We start from the raw sequence: 23,166 nt of genomic DNA, 5'->3' as shown, positions 1-23,166 counted from the left end.
CGGCGCTGCCTCAGCCTCCTGCCATCTCCTTCCTCTCCCCGGCTGTCGCGTCTCAGGGGTGGGAGGAGGGGGGTGATGAACTTCTGGTACCTGGTTCCACCTCACCCCTTCCTCGGGATCCCCACGCCACCAACCATCTCAGGAACAGCTGTTCAATTGACTCCAGCCTCGCCTCCATTATCCTCAGCCTCTCAGCTGTCTGGGAGCCTTCCTCGGTTCGTCCGATCTGGCGCCTTCCCTCGGCTCTTGCGATCGTCGAGGACAGCAGGTCCTGTGGCTTCCTAGACGCCCCGAGTGTCCCTGGCAGGGATCCCGGCGTCTCGTCCAGGGTGACCCACTCACCCTGCAACTCTCTGGTGGCTTCAGGTGTCCTGCTCCTTCCGGCCTCCTCCTCCTCCGAGCTTGATCTCGAACCCTCCTGGATTTCGTACCGTCTGGGAATAGTGTTCTCACCGATCGCCTGTGCCGTGGAGTCAGGTGCCCTGTAGCCGGTCCTCTGGTAGCCACCTCGTGGGTTGAGTCTTTCCATCGCCAGCTTTGATCCCTCACAGATGAAATCTGGAATGGTGCTAGCGGAAAAAATTTTTTTGATTCCCGTCTTTATGTGATAGTTGCCTTATTCAGAAAAAACACAGACTCACCAGCCAGGGCTAAGGATATCTGGTTTATTAAGAATAGAATGCAGACACGGAGAAAGACGGGAACGAGCACATGGTGTGCAAGGTAGCCGGTAAATACCCGCAGTGCGGACCTGATCCTACCCCACCCCCCATTGTCCCAAAGTCCTGACCGACGGTGAACCCGGAGTCTCGATGGGCGATCAGGGGGTGGTTCCGGAGTCTCGATGGGTGATCAGGGGGATTAGCGCTGATTACCTCTATCCTTTTCCTGTGTCCAGAGCAGGTGTGTCCCCCGTGGTAATGCAGAGATGTCAGGGAGATAGGATGATGGCTTCCCGGGTCAGGGCAAAGGTATGGCTCCTTTGTCCTTTATCTGTATTGTCTTTCAGTGCTTATGGGATTAGCACTGATTCTTTCCTCCCCCCTCCCCTTCACCGGAAAGGCATGTTCCCCGTTGTGATGTATGTATACATCGCAACGGGGGACATGACAATAGGGCAGCAAGGCTGTATTTGAAAACATCTGCCATTTATAATATGGTTTGCCTCCCTGCTATTCCAGAATCAATGAAAGGTCGCAAAACTGTGTATTTTAAAGCCAGAAAGGCACACTTCACACAGATGCTTTATATACTTCCAGAAACATTCAACACAAGAGCTGTTTAGAATAATGCTCCAATATGGGTTACTTGGAGTTGTTTCTTCACATCTGATTTTTGAGAATACCACCCTGATTAAACCTCCTCCCAAGAGAAGTTCCTTGTTTCTGCATTTCTGGTCCTGTTAAGACTGAAAACTAAAAGAAACTTGACTCCTAAGATTTCCCAGGATCCCATGCTAGTCATTCCTCCATCTGAGGGCCGCGGGGGCCGGATAGCAACCACTGAAGGTTGGGAACGCAGCGGAGCCTAAGCTTAGCTCAGCCTGATGATTCTTGTCTTTCTCCTCTCCAGTTAATTTACCTGGACACCCTCTTTGCCTGCTCCCAAGGACACCACATGCACTTTCTTTTCATTAAGCTTTTTATTTGACATATTTAAAATATGATAACTGGATAACCTCTCCCCCTCCAAGTCAGCTGAATGGAAGCAGCTCTAGGTTTAGTAGTTGCTCTGACGTTCTTGCTGCCGATATCCTCCGCGCCGCAGGTAGCCCCCTTCGTTCTTACGGTAGCCATCTTTCTGGTCTGTAAGATAAGACGAAAGTGGATTAGGAGTCTGGTACTGGCAAAGGAGACAGCAAGCAAAACAGAAAGACGGGTTGTGCTAACAGCAAAATATGGATCAGAGAAAAGGAAACAATACATGCCACAGAATGAATATCGGTCCATTAAAGTATCATTTTGGAGTGAAATCTATGTATTTTGGTGTTGCAGAATTCATTGGCAGTGGCGGGGGAGGGGGGAGCAGTGAGAGAGCAGAAATGGCCAATTAATTGTAGTTTCCCTGGCTGGAGGGATTTTAGAACAAGATGGACTTGAATCCTGTAACAAGAAAGGCGGCTTAGTGGAGATCAGGAAAAAAGCATCAAAGTAATGGAAACTTTCAAAACACTGGCAGAGATGGTGAAACTGACTACATTGATTAAATGAAATAATTTGTCTAACTTTGTTTCTACTTGGAAACCACTTTTGGACTTTTTGCTTGAAACCGAAAAAGATGAAGCATTGATTTTGGGATCTGACGATTAGAATTGTATAAGAATACAGAAATAATGTGTTCTATAGTTAAAAATAGAATAAGAGGTTAATGTATTTTAAAGTTTTTATCTGTACTGAAGAGAATCAGAAGTCACTCTTTTTTCTGTTCCTTGTTATTCCTGCACTTTTAAGATGGTTCTTTTTTCATTCTTTCCTTCTTTAATCTCTTTCTACTCTTGTATGTTTTACTTATATTTTGAAATTTAATAAAGTTTAATTAAGAAAGAAACTTTCAAAACATTTTCAGATTTTGTTCCATAGCTACTGGTACATTTTCCCTTTTATTAAAGGGAAATACAGACATCAGCACCTCGTGTGTGTGTGTGTGTGTTGTGCCTGTATTTTAACAGTTAACAGAATGGAGGAGAAGTAAGAGGGCAGCAAAAAACAGCAAGCGCCAGAGGCAGCTGGGCTGTAACTTACCCCGAAAGTAGCCCCCGTAAGTGCCTTGTTTCTGGTCAAAGACCCTCTCATTGTTTTCCACGAGGCTGCCCAGCTTTTCAGCCAGCTGCAATGCCAGATTCTGCTGGGTGGTGGGCTCTGTTCGATGCATCACGACTGTCTGGGTTGGCTGATCTAAGGAGGCCTAGAAAGGCACAGCACAGCTTGTACACACTGAACATTTTTTAAAAGAAAGAGGTTCCCTTCCCATGTTCTATGGGACCTCCTAGTTCTACCAAGCTGAAATCTCTACACTCAGGATCAAACTGAATCCGACCTGAACCTTGTGCTCCTCCTGCCCACTACAAGGTTCTGGTTTGGTCTCTCCTGTTCATAATAATCCTGGTTTCTTCCACCTTGTTTGAAGGGCTATTTGCCAATATAACAGTTGTTACAGATGACAGAAGATTGGGCTAGATCAAGCCTGTAGGCCAGAGATTCTCTGCTTATGCTTTAACTCTTACATATCCTTGCCTTTTTGAAGTTGCTGCAAAAACTGCCTGTGGATGGCCCCCTTCCTCTTATTCTTCAAAGCTGGTCAGTGCAAGAGCAACATTCCTCCTGCCCCTTCCTGGCGGTGCAACTAATTTCTCTAGCCACTCCTGCCTGCCTTACACGAAGGTTCTCACCATCAACTCTTCATTGATGATCATCTTGCTAATGATACTGTGCACGGTGGGTAGGTCCAGCTCAAACATATCGGACAGGATCTCCATGCTAGGAAGATGGACCAGAGAAAGCAGAGGATTAATTGTGAGAGTCAGCTATTTAGGAGTGATGCATTAGCATCTTGCCAAGAAGAAAGTTTACTGAGAAAACAGTGGCTCAGAAGGCTTTGAAACTAGGGACCAGAGGAAAAGTGCACCAACCACCAAGTACAGATAAATCTATCAGTCAGATAATTCAAAGGAAATGCTGAAACCCATTATCCACAGTCAAGCCCTCAACTGTATCTATAAAATATGTGCGGTCCCATATTCAGGTCAAAACATTGCTCTGCAGGAGTATCACCACTGTTAAATGTGGGCCTCTCCTCTACAGCCACACCCCCCACAGTACCTGATTGAGTCATAAACACTGCTGTAAGTGAAGAGATAGGTTCGGAGCGATTCCTCCTGGATCTTCCTGTTGGGATGGGGTGGAGAGAAACAAAGCAGCAGCAATGAGAATGAGGCACAGGACCCTCTCTCAAATTATCCAAACTTCTGTCCCCAAGCTCTTGCTATTCAAAAGTACATGGATACATTTCACATCTCCAATTTTCCGTCATACAATTATCTTTGCTGGTCCAGTTCCAGCTATGTGCTAGAGCAAAACTGGAAATAGTCATCTTTTCTTGGCTCACCACCACTTCCCTCACAACATGCCCCCCTTGCAACTGACCGGACAAGCATGCTGCGCACTTTGTCAGCCTCAGGAAACAGATCCCAGACTTTTCCATTCATTTTCTCGTTGACAATGAAACGGTGACATGTCTTCCAGTCACCCATCTTCATCGCCTTGGATGCTGCTACTACATGCTCTCTCATCGACTCGGGGGGGCCTGAAGCAAGGAGAAAGAGAGAGGCAGGGAAGGATGGGATATTCCTCTAATCCATTAGAAAGGATTTTGATTATCCAAATGAATAAGCCACAATCCCTTAGAAAAAATGTAGTACTTCGCTATTGCAGAAAATCACAGAGTTCATCTGTTATAACAGAGCAAAACCATGTCTTTAACTAGAGGGAATAAGTGGACTGTTTTCCCGTTAAAAGAAGCAGTTGAATTCCTCAAATTTTAGTTGGTTTATAGAGATTAAATAATTTACTAGAGGAAAAAAGGTATTTTTAAAAAATCACGCTTAATTCACCAAGGTAACATATTACCAATCGAAGTGAGTATTTGCAGCTCAGGGTTGAACTACGGAGTCCTTGGTGCTCTCTGAGCCTTGTTGTTTTCTTGCAGACGCTTCATTGCCAGACTAGGCAACATCTTCAGCGCCCAATGCACGGAACATGTTGCCTAGTCTGGCAACGAAACATCTGCAACAAAACAACAAGGCTCAGAGTGCACCAAGGACAAAACATCACCAGTCAGAATGGCTAAATATTTCTTCCAGTATCAGATCATGACTGAGTTCACACATTATATTACAGTAGAATATAATTTGTTTGGTTTTGGCTTCACATACTGCATGGTAAGCTGTGGTTTATGGGCTAGCATTCTGTCTGAACTTAGCCACCCTGGTTATTCATACTGTAGTTAAGTCATAACTAGAGAACCTGTATCTCTCAGTAGTACTTGCTGGGGAACACAAACAGGATGACAATGTTGCCTTCATGCCCACCTGGTTGGTTTCTACCTGCTTCTAGCTGGCAGAACCAGATTCCCTTTAATCTCATCCAGCAGAGCTGTTGTGTTTTCTGATACCCTAGACACAGATAATGGCCAGAACTGCCTCTTTGGGGCTAAAATGAGCAAACTCTGGACCACTTACCAAGAAGAGGCTGGCGCTCACCCACCCGCAGCTGGTGGTGGAACTGCTTGCTGATCATTCGCCGACGGGCATCAAACTCGTGAGCAGCCATGTAAGGGATCTCAAGCAGCATGGCAGAAACCAGGTAGACACACTCGAGGAGTTCCAGGTTGATGTGCATGTGGAAGGGAACTTGCCGGCGCTTCTCAATCTTCTCTTGCTCCTGGTTGCGCTCTTGCATGCTGCGCATCAGGAGACCCTGCCCCAGCAACTCCTTTGCTCGTCCACTTGACTGAATGTCCAGCAAAGCATTATGGGCATCTTTGATCAAGCCCTGGCGGAAAGCACAGATCCCCAGCTGTACCATTGTCCGGTTATATAGGATCTGTGGAAAAAAAAAATCAAGAGTGTTTGAAAAGGCAGAACTACCAGCCCCTCTTTCCTTATTAACTGCTCTCAGACCCCATGAATAATGCCAGTTCAGTAACTGCCCCAAATAACTGATTATTTTTGTCATTTCACAGTACAGATAGGTCAGGCAGAACTTTAAGCTTCCCCCCCTACTAGGTTGCATAGTTGATTAACTTGGACGTCCTCCATTTTGTTTGCATGAAGCTGTGGCTTGCCCCATTGGAGGTGTAGGTTGCCTCCAAGCAGACAAAAGAGGATAGGGCAGCAGAAAGTCCAAACCTTGCACTATCATCATCATCGTCGTCTAAACAGGCAATTTAAAGTTTGTTGGTTTTCCCTGACCACCAAGCTGCTTGTTTCCTCTCTCACCTGCACTGGAGGGTCTGCATGCTGGATGTTGTCTTGGAGGTGGCTCATGAGCATGAGGTCACGGGCCTGGTACCAGCGATCGTGCAAGGCATGGTGATAAATATGGCAGAGAATGGCACAGGTGCGGATCCGGTCTGTCCGATCCTTGGCGTAGATGAATTTGCTGAGACGCTCCATCAGCACTGCAGAGTCTTCCCCCTCATTTTCTGCTTGGTCTTGTTCAGACTGAGACAAGCAGGGAGTGTAACATAAACAGCCATAAGATTAGCACCAGTATCACTAAATCACCCTGGTGTATAGCATTCAACCTACAGTCTCAAAGCTCTATGCAGCCTTTTAAAGCAGCTCTGAAGGTTCAGCCAAACTGTAATTTTTAATGTAACAGGAGAAAAAGCATCTATCTTTAATAGTGTGATCCTTGGCCAAAAAATACTGCACGGGTCTGCCCTAATGTATCAGTCTCTCCTCAACTTTTGCTATCTTCTTGAGTTCTTGGTGTTGTCTGAGCTTGTCCTGATGTTGGTACCTAGCCTGGTAATGAAACATCTGCAGGAAAACAAACAAGCTCAGAAAGTACCAAGAACCTAACAGTTCAACCCTGAGCTACGTATAAGCTCTGCTATTTGCTATCTTCTTCTGCCAGTAAATACAAATAGTGCTGTTTACAACAAACTACTTTACATCTGTTTAACCTTCTGGATTCCCAACAAAAGAAATTATTTATTGGTTTATTTTATCAATTTCTATCACCGCCCATCTCCCCCCAAAAGGAGGGACTTTGGGTGGTTTACAATAAAAGCAAAATATAAAATTCAATACAATTATAAATACCATAAATATAAATCAATAGACAATAAAAATATAAAATGTGCTAAAATCCAGATGGCTAAAGATTCTGTATCAATCCATGCGTAAAGGGCCATTGTAGGGGGCAAGCCATCCCTGGGGATGACTATTCCCCTTCCCGCCCCTGGCATGCTGGCAGAACCAGGTTTTTAGTTGTCTTCAAAAGTCCAGGAGCAAGGGGGCTTGTCTCACCTCCGGGGGAAGGATGTTCCAGGGGGCGGGGGCTACTGCAGAGATTGGAGGACTATTCTCCTCAAATGCTGGGAGTTGTGGTTTTGTAAAGGAAAGTTAAATTCTCTACACAGCTACATCTCAACAGGTGGCTGCATCTGATCAACCTTGTTTGGGTTCAGAAACTAAGCAGCACTGGATCAGATTAGCACTTGGGTGGGAGACTCCTGTAAATTTCAGGGCTGTCAGTCAGACTGGGAAGTAAAAATGCATCCTGGAAGACAGCAGCAACCTATGACATGGCTGTGTCTCCAAAGTCCCCCAGAAGTTGATTTGAAGGAGATGTTACCTTTATTTTATAAAGGTATATGCTTTGCAGATAGTAGCTCCCAAGTCCAATCCCCAGGATCTCTTAATCAGAAGGAGAAGGGGATGGTAAGGAAGCACTGGTCTAGACAGGCAAATGGTCTTTCTCTGGAGACTGAAGAGCCTTTGCAAGCCAGCTACTGATGCCCTTGACTATTAGAGGGGCCACCTTACCTTGCTATCTCCTGCTGGGCCTTGCTGGCGCTGATGAGCCTTGTAGTCAAACTTGTAATATGTATGGAGGATGCAGCGCAGGTAAATGCGGCAGATCTCCTCTGTAGTTCCCTTGTCCTGCAGATAGGTCTGCACCCGTTCTATGATCTTGCAGACTCGGGCCTCATCCTTCAGGTGATCCACATATTCTAGCAGAAACAAGCCACATATGCTTAGCTTTGTCTTTTATAAGAGATGATGGTGGGCTCCCTTGTTTGATTAGGTGGAATCTGACAATGCAGTCCTGCAACGCGTCCCTTCCCCAACAGCTTTCATTTTGGTGGTTATGGGGATGTGGTCAAAACATCTGTTGTTTCATGTCCTTACAATTACACAATTCAAAATGTAAAAACATGAAGGCCCTTGCCCACCAGGACCTGTTTTTCAGGTTGTCCTATCACTTTTTGTTATCTATACCTCTTTTGTAAAATAATGTAAAAGAGCTGAACATTATGCGTTCTTCTGTAAGCAGGCATGAAAAGATAAGTGTGAATAGGATTTCTTTAACTTTGTTTAGGCTCCAAATTTCTGAAGAAGCCAATCCTTCTCTGCCTGGCCTAAAGAGGCAATTCTGCTGGGAATAACATTCAAATAGGAGCTAAGTATTCCTATTATCAGGCAAAGTACACCCTCTCCCAACCCACTGCCCTCCATTACCTCCACCTTCAGTAGATGTCCATCTTCCCCCAACTGTACCTCTAAGACACCACTTTATGATACATGTAGGTAAAGGTAAAGGTTTCCCTTGACGTAAAGTCCAGTCGTGTCCGACTCTAGGGGGCGGTGCTCATCTCCGTTTCAAAGCCTTGGAGCCGGCGTTGTCATAGACACTTCCGGGTCATGTGGCCAGTATGACTCACGGAACGCCGTTACCTTCCCGCCGAAGCGGTACCAATTAATCTACTCACATTTGCATGTTTTCGAACTGCTTGGTGTGCAGAAGCTGGGACGAGCAACGGGAGCTCACCCCGCCGCGCGGTTTCGAACCGCCGACCTTCCGATCGACAGCTCAGCGGTTTAACCCGCAGCGCCACCGCGTCCCTTATGATACATGTACTGACATACAAACTCACTCACCTTGAGAATGGGGGTCTGTGTTCTGCATGATTTTGGTGAACTCTTCATCCATCCGCTCCACTAAGGTCAAGATGCATCCACGTATGCGAAGGGGCTGGCCATGGCAAGACAGAAAGGTAGGAGTGGGATCAAGACTAACAAACTCAGCTCAGCTTTCTCCAATGTGGGACTTGCCTAGTACACGGAGTTACAATCACCATTACGCCCAACCACGAGGATAATGGGTTGATGGGGCTGTAATGCTGTAATGTGACATTCTTGGGGTAGTGGCATAAATAAAATAAAAACACTCACACATTTTTTCTTGGCCTGCCAGTGCACCAATATCCTGTCTGATCCTTGCAGATTTCAGCCAAGCCCACCCTATAGCATGTGGCTGGATGCCTTGTTGGCAGGGAGGATCTGCAGACCCTCTATCAGGCACACTCACCTGCTCGGTGTTGGCCAGGTTTTCAGAATCCTCTGCAATGTTCTGTCCAATGAAGATGTTGGGGTGTGCAAAGAGGATGTCCAGAAGTTCATTGATGCAGTCGAGACACTTCTGCCACATCTCTGGCTACAAACAAGGAGGGGGGGAAATCATTAGCAACCTTGATATTATAGGAACGAAACAACCAATTTTCCATGCCACATATCTCACAGCCAATGCAGGGAAGGAACAGAATCTTGTGCCATGACAGAATAACCCAGCTTACCCTCCTTCTTATTACACCATACCTTCATGTATGTAGCTAAGTTGGGGTTATAGTCATATAAAGAAGCAACAATATTGAACTTGATTTTGATATCAATGGCCAGCCCCAGGTTGTTCTCTGCTGCAATTCCAACCAAAAGCTGTAGAAGATCGATCTGGGCAGCCCTGTGGACGATCATAGAAAGGGTAGAGATCAATGTGACAAGATGTGTGGAGAGATGGCAAAATATTATTCTGAGCTACTTCCTCAAACTCAGCACACTCTACTTCAGGGTTTCCCAACCTTAGCAGCTTTAAGATGTATAGACTTCAACTCCTAGAATTCCCCAGCCAACTTACTGGCTGAGGAATTCTTGGAGTTGAAGTCCACACATCTTAAAGTTGCTAAGGTTGAGAAACCCTGCTCTACTTTGTTCTAAAGCCTTTAACCACCTGTGGACCAGCCTAACCTAATTTTCATAAGCCTTGCAGGGGTCCAAGAGTAGAAGATTTCAAGCATCCTAGTCAGAGCTGCATAGGGCATCCCAGCATCCCATCTGTAGCTCCTAGAACCCCATGAGATCATGCCACCAAATGTCAATTTTTTTTTTGCTCGATTTTGAGGTTGGGGAGTAACTTTAAGACTGGACATTGGAATCCATGAAGCCAAAATTCCTGTTCGCATCCTTAAAGCTTCCAAAACTGAATGGAAAAGAGGCTAGAAATGTTTGGCCATGCCCAGTCTTGTGCAGAGGTCTTTCTCAAATCCTGTCTGACAGGTCAAAACACTGCATTACAACCTCAGCCTGGAACATGTTGCTCATTCCGGTCTAGTCTGGCCTAGATGCAAACTAGACACAGCAAACTCTAGACAAAAGCCTTTTGCCCACTTCCATGGTGTGGTGGTGAAAAGTTCTGAAGGGTCGGCTCCCCGTTTCAATTAGCCATAGTTTAGCACATCATGTGAATAACTCAAGGCTATAAGATTTACCACTGTTTCTTGAGGTAGGCTAATGGAATAAGCTGGGATCAGTCTAAACCAGAAGCAAGTGTTGCCCATTTCCTCCTTAATATCACACTGGTGAAAGAGGAGTCTGCTTCAATGCAAAAGATGCTGCATCTTGTATTAATGTCCACATGTAGTCCAGAACTGACCAGATGCTTTCAGAGGAAAAGATTTGAATCTGAGGCAAGGTGGACATTTTCTTTGAACATACTTTTACTGCTATCTCAGATTCACTTTCTTTTAGTAATGACAGCCTCCCAGAAAAGCAAGCAGTCAATCTGAGAATTCTCTCACAGTTACCCTTGCCCAGCAATTTTAATCTTATTTGTCTCACCTATCAGTGCCTTTCTTGCCACGAGCCTGTAGAATCTCATTGAGTTTCTTCACTACCACAGCGTGGTTGATCTCTGTGCCCTTAGCAAACATTTTTGGCTTTTCCTACAGGAGATAAGAAAGAAAGGATAAACTTCCAATCCTTTCCATTCCCCCTCTGGCTAATCTTCCAGCTGGAAAGAGAGGGCACCGGCAATGCCTCACCTTAACCAGAGGGACGCCCCCCTTGACTTTCTCCCACTCGCCACCTTCGTCATCATCCTCATCCTCATATTTTTTGGATTTCCGGTCTTGTTTTTTCTTCGCTTTCTCTTCTCGTTTCTTCTCCAGAACCCTCTTTTCCTCCTCTGTGCCAATTCTGATTTTGGAGGATTAAACAGATCAGTTTCTTTTTTATGCTGGGACTCTAAAATCTGAAGCTATCTATACTACTTAATCCCAGAAACACTATTGGCTTCAAATACTACAGATCAAACCTGCACTAATGAAAGCAGCTCCCCTTTTTTCCATCCCACAAATTGCATCTGAATCCAAACCTTCACAGGCAAAATTATTTTACCCAAATATACTAAGATTCCCTTGATGGCTATCTACCTTTTCACAGAACACTGGTCTGTTAAGATTGGAGTCAAACGCTAATATGCCAATTGATAACACAACTTTCTACCTACAGTATAGGGCAGTGTTTCTCTACCACGGCAACTTTAAGATGTGCGGACCTCAACTCCCAGAATTCTCCAACCAGCCATGCTGGCTGGGGAATTCTGGGAGTTGAGGTCTACACATCTTAAAGTTGCCAAGGTTGAGAAACACTGGTATAGGGCATGCACACTAGTTAACTCTAAAAGTTAAGATATAAAAACCCTGTAAAAAGAGCTAAAGTTATCAATAGTCCAGCTCATAAAGTATGGCTAAAGGTGGTGTGGATTTCTTTCTTGGAAGTAGAAAGGGTGAGAACCAAGCACAAGAGTTGCCATAGTTTGGCAACAATAAAAGCCTTTCCAGGGTGCCCAACAACCAGGTCTCTGAAAGCAGAGGCATCTTTAAGTGGGCCTCTCCTGTTGTCTGCATGATAAGAACAGGCACAATGCTGTCTGTAGAGCAGATCTACATTTTAGGTTCTCAGATGTCAAAACCATCGTCTTGCCTTGCGATCAGAGAGCAATTGTCAACCAATATGGACCTAACTCTTTCAACATAGCCATAATATGATCTTGCTTTTTTGAACCAATTAGTAGGTTAGCTGCCACCTGTGTCTTTATAAGATTTTGGATGCTCTCCAAAGGTAACTCCTGGAAAAGCAAATTACAATAGTTGGACCATGATGGAACTATGGCATAGATAACTACTGCCAGGTTTAACAGCCTAGAAATCAGAATCATAACTACTGTCTTGATCTATTGATACAAGTACCTCCGAGGTGTAAAATATCAGTCACTGAACTTGGAATTTCACATTCCATCACAGGAGAAACCCCAAAGAAACAAACAAAAACTAATTAAGCTTTTAAGATGCTTAGTTCATACATGACAGCTCAATATAAACCACTGGGGCTGCTGGTTATAACCCAGAACAAAATCTGCCCTCTAGAGCAGTAAGCACAAACACAAAGGATTAAACACAGAAGATTAAGACACAAGATAAAAATTATCTGCTTAGCCTGAAATTTGAGGATCGCAGCTATACAGGTAGTCCTTGCTTAACCACGATTCATTCAGCGACCATTCGAAGTTATGACAGTGCTGAACGAATGGCACATATGCCCAGCCCTCAAACTTATGGCCATTGCAACATCCCCATTGCCATGTGATCAAAAATTGGGCACTTCGCAGCCCTCCCACATTTACAACTGGAGGGTGCGCTTCAACTTCCCCCTGCCTATCTCCCCATCTCTGCCCTTTTGGCTGCCCTGCACTCGAATGCCCCCAGCTGACTTTCACTGTCTTCTTCCTCCTGCTGATGACAAGGTGCACCCAGCCTGGCCCTTCACAAGGCAGCTGCTGGCCATGCAAGGCCTTCTTCCCAAAGCTGCAGGTGGCCTTCTTGTGGGGCTTCAGGAAAGTTCCATGTGGCCTCGGGAAGGTGGTCTCATGTGGCCAGCAGCTGCCCCACAAAGGGCCAGACCATGCTTGCCTCGTCAGTGGTAAGAGGGAGAAGGTCAGTTGGGGGTGGCAGGGGCAGCAAAGTGCAGGGCAGCTTGCACGCCTTCCAATGCCTGGCAGCAGCTGCCCTCAGCCCAGGTGCACTTGTGCGGCACCACAGAAGCTGCTTGCATGCCGTCCTGTCCCCAGCAGCAGCTGCCCCTGGCCCAGCAACCGCTTGTGTGCCCTCTTGTCCCTGAGGGCAGCCACCCCCAGCCTGGTTGTGCTCACACCGTGGTAGTCACTTGCCTGCCTGGGACTTGCAACTTCCTGCCAGCTTCCCCACTGACTTTACTTGTTGGAAGATGGCAGGGAGTCACTTGAAGGTCCTTGCTTAACAACCTCTGGTAATTGCTTAACAACAGCAATGGGGACGGCTGTGACTGCTGTTGCGAAGCAATGCGGTCACATGACGTCATGCTTTACGACTGCATCGCTTAGCAATGGAAATTCCGGTCCCAATTACCACTGTTAACCGAGGACTACCTGTAATGCATGATGGATGGTGTTGCACAAAGGTAAGGTTCCCACCTCCCATTGCCTACAACTTTCCTTACTTCTTAAGAAATTTCGAAGCCAACGAGGTGTATTTGCCCTCATCTTCATCTGACTCTGAATCAGATTCTGAATCCGATGAGCCCCAGTCTTCATCATCATCTGACTCCTCCTCTTCCTCATCTTCATCCTGCCAGAAAAAAATTTACTCCAGCAAATCATGTGCCAGAGGAATTCTAGCTGAAAACTTCTTTGTCCCTAATAATCTGACTGCCATGGAAAATCTGGCTGAGAAAATGTGGGAAATTGCCTTACATTCACAGGGAGGCTTGGGTTCTCTACACTGAACCCTCCTGAGGAGCCCTGAGGAGGCTGGCAGTGAAATCTTTTCTGGCAGAACTTTGAAGTTGCAGAAGCACTTCTTTCCTGGAACTCTCACCTCTATCTTTTTGAGAAACTTGCTGCGACTCTCAACTACTCCCTCCTTCTTCTTCAAGAAGGCTGCTGCACTCATTCCGTCAACATCATCTTCACTTGAGGAAGAGGATCCTGAAGGCAGAAAATGGGGGGAACCACTGAAAGGGGAGATTTCACACATCGAACCATACAAACACCTACCCAGAACAGAGGACATCCTTCAATTGCCATGGCTCTTACATCATCACTCACCCTCTGAGTCATCACTTTTCTTGTCCTCATCTTCATCAGCTGACTGCTCAGGATTCTAGGAGAACAGGGCCAATATGCTGGGATCATGATACAGATATATTATCCTACCCGCCCCCCCGGGCATTACTCATATGGCCTTCCTTGGTGGTTTCAAGCCCTCCTTCAGCCTTAATCCTGCATGTATGTTTGCTGTTAGTGTTAATATGATGGACAACACAGCTAAGCCATCAATACTGCACAGCAACTGCTATAAAATATTTCTCTGCAGCCTCTCCCGTGGTAGGTCAATACCTGGCGGTAAGCAGTTATCTGGGTTTCATAGTCTCGGTTGTACTTCCGGATCTTCTGGCGGAGAGTACTCAGGGCTTTGGCATTGTTCTTGTTCATTTTTTTCTTGCCTTCCTTGTCCTCCCAAAGCTACAGAAGACAACAAGATTATATATGGTGAGCAGCATTAGTTGCCTCCTCAAACTGCACAACTGGAGGTATACAGAACACCTATTCCATTCACTAATTACTCCCTCAGGATCCAGTAAACATTGTGCATACAGCACTGGCTTACATACCCTCTTACCCTCAAGGTGCTGCAGAAATAGCAAGTACCTTGCTTAACAACCACAACTGGGACTGGAATTTTGGTTGCTAAGCAAAGTGGTCATTAAGCAAATCCAACTTGATTTTACAACCTTTTTTGCGGTGGCCGTTAAGCGAATCACCACAGGCATTAAGCAAACCATGAGGTTGTTAAGCAAATCATGTGGTTCCCCATTGATTTTGCTTGCCAGAAGCTGGCCAGGAAGGTAAAAAATGGTGATCATGTGACCACGGAACGCTTCAACAGTCATAAATGTGAATTGGTTACCAAGCGCCCAAATCATGAACAAGTGACCACAGGGACACTGCAACAGTCGTAAGTGTGAGGACCAATCATAAGCTGTTTTTTCCAGCACTGTCATAAGTCTGAACCATAACTAAATGAATGGTTGTTAAGCGAGGACTACCTGTATCAAACAATGATTAGGGAGATACATCTTCAAATTCTCACTCAGATACAAAGCACTGAGCTCGTTATACTTTTTAAGCCTCATTTTTAAGATTGGTTCTTTCAGGCCAGAACAATGACCACAAAACGCTTAAACTATGAAAAAAATCTCAGAAAACAAACAAAACTATCTACAACATACCAGTTCCAAAGTCCAGATAGTTACTGAGACTATCGTTAATGGATTAGTGTTAAATGAACATGGAGGAGGGTATGGAGCGATATAAATGAGCCATCACTACCAAAAAGGTCCCATCTCTTGTTGCAGCTACATAATCTCTGAAAGCAGACCTCAGATGATGACCTTATCTCAACCTGATGTCCATCAGATGCTTGTCTCCAAATCCCATGATTTCCAGCAGCACAGCTGATGGTCATGGTGGTTGAGGATCATACAGACAGTAGACCAAAGCATTGGTATATAAAGGGTGGAGGGACTGATAACAATAATTCGGTCCTAACGAACAGGAAGGTTCACATACAAGTTGGCAGCTATGAGCACACACCCCGTTGTACAAGAGGTCTAAAATGCTGGGAGGATCCAGCAAAGGATCTAAAGTTTGAACAGAAGAACTCTTTTTTTAAGAAAACATGCTCACCAGGAAGTTTTCCTTCCCAAGCGTTTGTGTAGAAAGGCTGGAATCATTTACCACGATTACTTTCTTGAGCGAACAAAATGCTTTATAAAAGCAGCTTTTAGCTTTAGCTTTCAAACTGTGTAGCATAATGCCCCGCCCCTTTTTACATCAACCAATGTGACTTTCAGATGCACCAGTTCCCACTCCTATGATCCCCATCAGAGGAAAAAGTGATTTGAACACTATAGTTTCTACACTTCTGGAACAGAGTGGCTGTGTAATCCTTTCTAACCAGACAAAAAAATAATCAGCAATTTTCTTGCCTATCATTCTCTACAGCTCATACCTCATTGAGATAGTCCTCAAGGTCTGCCAGGATGCGGATATAGAAGTGGGGCACCCCTTCCTTGTCAACGATACTCTTGGCCTTCCCATAAGCCTTGCCCAGCAACTCAAATTCCTCCAGACATTTGGTGACATCTCGGATCTTCATAGCATTCCGAATTGTTTTGATCAAATTGGTTAGTTCCTCAAACCTGGCACACGGAAAAGAGGACAAGGAACAATTAAACCAGGGAGCAAGGGAGAGGCAAAAGAAGGAGATCCATCTAGGCAATGAATAAAGGCTATTGCCTCAGAGAAGACAATGCCACTAAGCCCAATGGAAACCAGCCAATAGGCTAAGGAGCTTTCCAGAGATTGAAAAATTTAATTTTGGTCCCATCCTCCAAAATTTAGGTGCCCTTCTTCCTCCTGTAGCAACCTATACATCACCTTTTGTCTTTTGCACTGCGCACAACTCTCTTTGTATCTTCCTCATCCTCACTCAGCAACAGAGGCCTACAAGAAAAGAAGGGAATCGGCTGATGGATATCTTTAAGTAACTGTTAGAGGAAGCTGGAAGTCAGAGGGGAGTAGGTGCAAGAGGGAGATACTGTGTCAACAGTTATTGGAAAAAAATTACCAAGAGGATGATTTTGTAAAATATATGTATGTATCTGCACAGGAAGGCATGAACAAATAATACTAACACCTGAATGCTTTTTTCTCTAGCCTATTCTTAACTGTGGACTTGAGATTAGCTTCTAGAGTTCTGAGGCTAATGCTACTCATAGAGATTAGACAAGAAATGCAATCTGCAATATTATACATTTTCACTCGATAGCCTGAACCAATACGCAAAATTTGCATCATACAAATCCCACTCCACAGAAGTGAAGAATGAATAAATTTGGGCACAACTTCCTGAAAAGTGTTGAACAATAGTCTGAAAATAATTCAGAGAGAAGAGGCATCAAATGCAAAGAATCTCTTCACATAGTCACAGGAGTGGATTCTGCTTCTTCATGTTCTCTGCTACAGTAAAATGGAATGGCATCTCTATGATGAAACCCCTAAATACTTTGCATTAATTGGAAAAACTGGCTCTGTAAAGATAGTTTTTTTCAATAGTGTAAAGTAGAACTTATTTATCTTCTGAAACGTAAGATCTCCAGGAGTTTTTTCAATTGATGTGAAAGGTACAAATGCTGCTCTGCTCTGTGAGCTGCACTGGCCCAGTAGGCTTCAAGGTGCTGATTACCACCTATAGAGCCCTTCAGAGCACAGGGCTGGGTTATTTGTGAAACCACCTTTCTCCAATTAAATCCACCCATCCCATTAGATCCTGCAGGGTCAGTATGCTCTGGGTCCCTCCGTTAGGCAGTGTCATTTGGTGGGACCCAGGAAGGGTGTTTTCTCTATCATGGTACCTGCTCTACATAATAGCTTACCCACCGAGACTGGAATGGCCCCAGTCCTGCTGGCCTTCTCTAAGGCCTTGGTTTTGGCTTTTCCCCTGGGCATTGGGTCAGGCAAGCAGATGATCCTATCAGAAATGATTTGGTATGGAAGTATTGTGGGCTGGCCTCAACTGTGTCATGTCTTTATTTTGTACATTGATTTCACATTGGTTTTAACCCTATGTTAGCCACTCAGAGTTGCAATTTGCAAGTTGGGCCGCCATATAAATAGACAAAGAGAGAAAATGATGCCGTTTTAATTCAAGAAGTATGGCCAAGAAAGGATTCAGTTCAAGACTGGAACTTCAGGCTGTGTTTCAGTGTGCAGAGAGTGCTTGTTGCCCATAACTTATTTGTCAGAAGCAAATATTATTATTTAATATTATTATTAATTAATAATAAACTATTAGGAAGCAAAGAGTGTAGGAAGGAAAACATAGGAAAAATTGGAAAGGAGAGGAAGAAGTCATAGGATTATAAACCAACTGATGGGGGAATCCAGTGTTCTTAGGCTCATATTCCCAGCTCTATTGCATTTATGCAAAAACAGACCAGGTTTGTCGGATCCACTTTTTTGTTTGTTTTACTAAAACATCATAGACATATTTCCAAGAGCCAGTTGAACAGTATATGTGCTGATAATTAAAGAACAGGCTGTCTGACCATAGGAAATTTTTCCAGTATAAGAACTGATCTTACAAGAAATGTAAAGATACTGTCAAATGAAGCCTGAACTCCCTGGGGACCTTATTCATGCAGTATTCTTGGCAGTGCTACAGAAATGGTTATTTCCTGGGATGATTTTTTGGCACTCTAGTCTAGCCAAAAATTTCTATCCCAAGAGCTAACAAAGGCTGACTTTGCTTCATTTCTGAGATCACCCAATTTTGGCCATACATTTATATAAAAGTAACTTTAGGTAAGCAACCTGATATGTATGGAAAAATTATTTCATTGTTGCTCTTCTTAAGCAACCAGGAGTCAAAACCTTGATGATTTACTGCAAATCACATAGAATCTACTCACAGATCCTACTCTCTTGAGGTCCGTAGAGCCTAGCTTACAAAACAAAGTATAGACCATTTATTTATTTATGGTACAATATCTGTAGGCCATCCCAAATGTGAAAAACTGGGTGGTATTCAACAAAGCAATCAAGTAAAACAATAAAATTAAAAATGCAAGCAAAAATAACAAAACAGAACGTAATTCCATCAATTCAACTGGGGCGAAACCCTGGTGGACCAAGAATGCTTTTCTTGCCTAGTAAAAAGCAAGGAAAGCAGGCACCACACAGAAGAACATTAAAACAGAGTACGGATGGGTGACACGTTGCTTTAGGCTGCTGAGGTCAATTACTGTAAAGAAATAAAAAGCTCCATTCTCTGAAACCCACTTGTAGTATTTGCTTGAAGAATAGGAAAAGTATAGTACAACTAGAGCAAATAAAAATATTATTTATGGAAAATAAAGAATGTGATCCAGAAATGGAAAAAGAGCTTTCTATTTGGAATATTTAAGTGGAAAACAGAGACTAGGGTTCTAAAAGAAATGGACTGTAAGGTCCATGGATAAATTAAAAGGGCTGAACATGGAGTTTTTACTCTCAGTTTTAATTTTTAAGTCTGCAGGATCACAATATGTTCCCTCCCATACTTATTTTATCCAACTCTAGTTACGTTCTAGGAACCTTTGATCCCATCTGTCCAATCCTTACCATCCCTACCATACTTACTGCTTCCCAAAGTTGCCTCCAACAGGTTTGGCTACTAATTCATCTCCAGAAAGCGATGATTCTGACTCACTGTCTGAGCCAGTAGTAAAGAAACGTGACATGGCAACAGCTTTGGATCGTCAGTCACGTACAATTCCTGATCCTAGAGGATTAGTATAGAGATTAAAAAGTCCAGTAAGTATATTTTCATATTCATACATTTAGTTCTACTGATCTGAAAAATGACGTTTGGGATATCAATTATGTTTGCACTCTTCGATAAACAGAAACTTTGATTCCTGCACAGAAATGAAATGTTAGATGTGATTGAAACCATTATACAGATGAGAGATTTCTGATCCTTGAAATCAGGTATGTAGCCTGTCCAGCCACTCCATTGTCTTTTGATACAATTGATAAAAACAGCAGATTTTTCCACATTTTGAAGTGGAAACACTCCATATCTATTATAGAAGGCCTAATACAGACTTAACGTAATTTAAAAACCAAAGACAACCCCTCCCAGTCTCCCTCTACAGATCAAAAACAAACAAACTAACAGAAAATCCTGGTGCATCCACACACACCTGATGTGCTCCTGCTAATTTTGCGGCATCGCAATTCCCACTGCACCTCCTTCAGAAAATGTTAAACGCTGCTTCCCCCCAACACAGGCTCCCCCACCCTTGTGCCAGATGTTGCTGGAATGTGCTGGGAGTTAATGACGCGCTTTTATACAGCCTTTCTCCAGGCAATCGCCTGATGCCCGATGCAATCGGCTGCATTGGACTTCCTCAGCCACCATGGGAACTGGAGACCAACACACCTGGAGAACATCTGGTTGGGGAAAGCTGATACGTAATATTTAACAAATACAACACCCAGTACTATATATAAACTTTAATAAAACTCGTGTCCAAAACTCAACTAAATAATATTTAAAATTAACCGTCCAAGGAAAAGCAGACATACGAGAAGATGGCCTAATTACTCTACTGCCGCTTCCCTCCCCCCACAGCTCTTCCATTCACCTTCCCCTCAGCCTTCTCCCGCCTCCACCGCCGAGCAATCGGCCCCAACACACGCTCACCTCGACCCGAGCCGAGCAAGAAGCCTCGCTCCACGCAGCCACTGGGCAGGCGTAGAGCCTTCGAGCCGTCGCGTCCTAAGGCGGAAAGGAAACGCTGCAGGGAATCTCTGTCGCAGTACTGATGACTCTTTCCGCTCCTCAAAGATTCCCCCTCCCTGGCAAATTCCGCTGCCGAAGGATCACAAAGTTTTTATCACAGAGTTGCAAAATCAACTCTAGCGCCCCCTTGGAAGATGACGACTGCAGGGGCGGCTTTCAAAGTTTACCGGAAGTAAAGCGTGTTCATCTACTGCGGTGTTTCTCAACCTTGGGAACTTTAAGAGGTGTGGACTTCAATTCCCAGAATTCTCCAGCCAGCCATGGAGAATTCTGGGAGTTGAAGTCCACACCTCTTAAAGTTCCCAAGGTTGAGAAACACTGATCTCCTGTATCTTTTCCAGTAAGAAACAACTCGACCGTATTGGTCTCCACGCATTACCGCATGTTGTGGTTAATAATTCCGATCATTCTTCACATGGATTGTCTAAGAGTAATTGAATCGGAATCAACCTCTCCGTTGTCTTCAGCCGCATCACACCAGTTTTTACTTATGTCCTCAAAAAAATAGGTACCGTATATTCACTGATATCCGTGCACACAATCAGTAATTTATGACAAGAAGTATTTTATCAGTTTATTCAGTTTATCCCGACAAAAGTAATAAACGTCTACTAAACACAACATTTGTTAAGTAGCAAGAAAATATATATATATATATATATATAGAGGCATATTTTGCAAGTCCCAGATCTACATAACTCCCTTCCATTGGAAACTGAGAAAAAACTAAGTAAAATATTAAGAGTACACCCCACAAATCCAGTAAACCCGCTCTGCTATATGGGGGGTGGGGGGTGGAGGGGCAGGGTAAGACCAAATAATAATTACATATATTTAAATTTTAAAAATGCAGTTAAGACGATTAATTCCAATGTATTTAATTTTCCCTTCCCTTCCATGAAAAATATTTATGATGTGCCAACCCCCCTCTTCAGCAAAGGATCGTTACCTTGTCGTGGTGCTGGAGCTTGAGCACCTCAATGATGCCATGAGCTAAACCGTGAAGGGCCACCCAAGACGGGAAGGTCGTGACAGAGAGGTCAGACTAAATGTGATCCCTGGGGATGGTAATGGCAACCCACCCCAGTATTCTTGCCGTGAAAACTAAATGGATCACATAATGAGAAGACAGGACACCCTGGAGAAGATGCTGATGCTAGGGAGAGTGGAGGGCAAAAAGAAGAGGGGCCGACCAAGGGCAAGATGGATGGATGATATTCTAGAGGTGACAGACTCGTCCCTGGGGGAGGTGACAACCAACAGGAAGCTCTGGCGTGGGCTGGTCCATGAAGTCACGAAGAATCGGAAGCGACTAAACGAATAAACAACAACAAGCCAACCCCCCTGGGATATGATCCAATCACAATTAATTAAGCTAAATTAATTAAGCTAAAACAGAAGAGTCATTATCTTCAGTGGCATTTAAACAACCTATATTGTACACAACAAAATCAACATAGCTATGGGGGGGATTTCAGCCCCTCCTTGCTGAAACAGATTTGAACACAACAAATGTTTATTTTATTTTATTTTATTTTTCAAACTTCTATTACCATCCATCTCCCCCCAAAAGGGGGTTGTTTTTGTTTGATTCTCATATGTACATTATATAATTTATAGAAACAATATATCCTTCAGCGTTTGAGCAAATTAAAGCTATTAAAAATAGTTTTCAAACAGATATCTAGGAATCTTGTGTTGCAGTTAGATTCTATTTACAGCATCCTTTGTTGCAATTAGTGAATATTACAATCTAATAACCAATTTATAATCTCATTTTTAACTGGTAAGGTTCTCGAGAATGCTATTTTACTATTATAGTGCAGCTGGAGAACTCCACCAAGTGTCGTGTCCCTGGGGTTAAAAAATATCAGTTCTTGTGGTGCACTATTTACCTGTTTATTTACAGAAAAATGTGCAAAGAACAATAACACTTACGCATAGCACTCTAGAAGTTGTTGGTATATAAAGGATACAAATTCCATAGAGAAACCAACATCCATAATCCAATAAACGTAGTCCAGTGTACAGTAAATCCAATATCCAAATACAGCAGTCAAATTGTCAAACAAACCGGCAGAGTAACAGGAAGACTTTTCACAAATGAGAAAGAGAATGCCCATGCTTTGCTTCCATATTTATGTGGGTGCTAGCCAATCAAATGTCACCTTGCATCAGCCTGCTCTGTCATTGTCTTGTGACTGTTTTGTGCTGGATACTGCATCAGACATTGCTGGACATTGCATCAGACAGCACTTTTTCTCTGCCTCGCATTCTTACATTTCCCAGACTGCTTTGCCATGGAAATAACATCCCTGACAACATGTGACTTTGGTTCTGGAATATTATTATTTTACTCATTTATTTACAAGGGGTTATAAACTGTTCCAGCAGGAGTTGACTCTGTGCAATGTAAAATTCCCATCTTTGTACATTCAAATTAAAGACTAAATTAAACATAACAGTATAAATAATTACATAGGCCAAATCAATAGGAAAAAAGGGGGGAAATGTTAAAAACCAGGAATTCTACACTCAGTGAATTATCTGTAATAAATGGTTCAGAGTGTTAGGAGGGAACTCAGACGCTTGTGCAACCCCAGTGGGTTGGAAGGATGATAATATTGTATTTAATCTACTTCTTTCTGAAGTTTAACCAATAAACCAGCCCTTGGAAAAATGCTAGTGTTGTTAAATGATTATCCTACTGTATGTCAAAGAGACCAAGTGTGATAAAAGCTGGTAAGTTTAGGTTTTGTGTGATCATTTGAAATGATTGAGACAAGAATTAGAAACAGAGATTGGAATTAAAGGCAGCAGTTACACAGGAGCAAATTTCAGCTAAGTATTGAAGAAAACTGTTCTGCTAGTAAGAGC

The 23,166-nt window shown here is 43.7% G+C and overlaps 1 protein-coding gene across 1 annotated transcript; it reads right to left on the bottom strand.

Moving 5' to 3' along the window:
• Window positions 1-1,623: 1,623 nt before the first annotated feature.
• Window positions 1,624-20,308, bottom strand: LOC134495572 (eukaryotic translation initiation factor 3 subunit C). The gene is made up of 21 exons (XM_063301092.1): window positions 20,191-20,308; window positions 19,122-19,263; window positions 16,380-16,445; window positions 15,952-16,141; window positions 14,277-14,402; window positions 13,986-14,040; window positions 13,756-13,865; window positions 13,379-13,506; window positions 10,885-11,038; window positions 10,682-10,785; window positions 9,386-9,527; window positions 9,099-9,224; window positions 8,669-8,762; window positions 7,553-7,740; window positions 5,996-6,220; window positions 5,237-5,600; window positions 4,143-4,302; window positions 3,819-3,884; window positions 3,389-3,476; window positions 2,742-2,904; window positions 1,624-1,805 (listed from the first exon to the last, which is right to left on the bottom strand). The coding sequence occupies exons 2-21, from the start codon at window positions 19,220-19,222 to the stop codon at window positions 1,720-1,722; spliced, it is 2,736 nt and encodes a 911-aa protein (XP_063157162.1). The 5' UTR covers window positions 19,223-19,263; window positions 20,191-20,308; the 3' UTR covers window positions 1,624-1,719.
• Window positions 20,309-23,166: the final 2,858 nt, after the last annotated feature.

Source organism: Candoia aspera, chromosome 4, assembly GCF_035149785.1.
Source record: "Candoia aspera isolate rCanAsp1 chromosome 4, rCanAsp1.hap2, whole genome shotgun sequence".
Taxonomy (NCBI): domain Eukaryota; kingdom Metazoa; phylum Chordata; class Lepidosauria; order Squamata; family Boidae; genus Candoia; species Candoia aspera.
The sequence above is the reverse complement of the archived record's forward strand: the minus strand, read 5'-3'. Positions and strand labels throughout refer to the sequence as shown.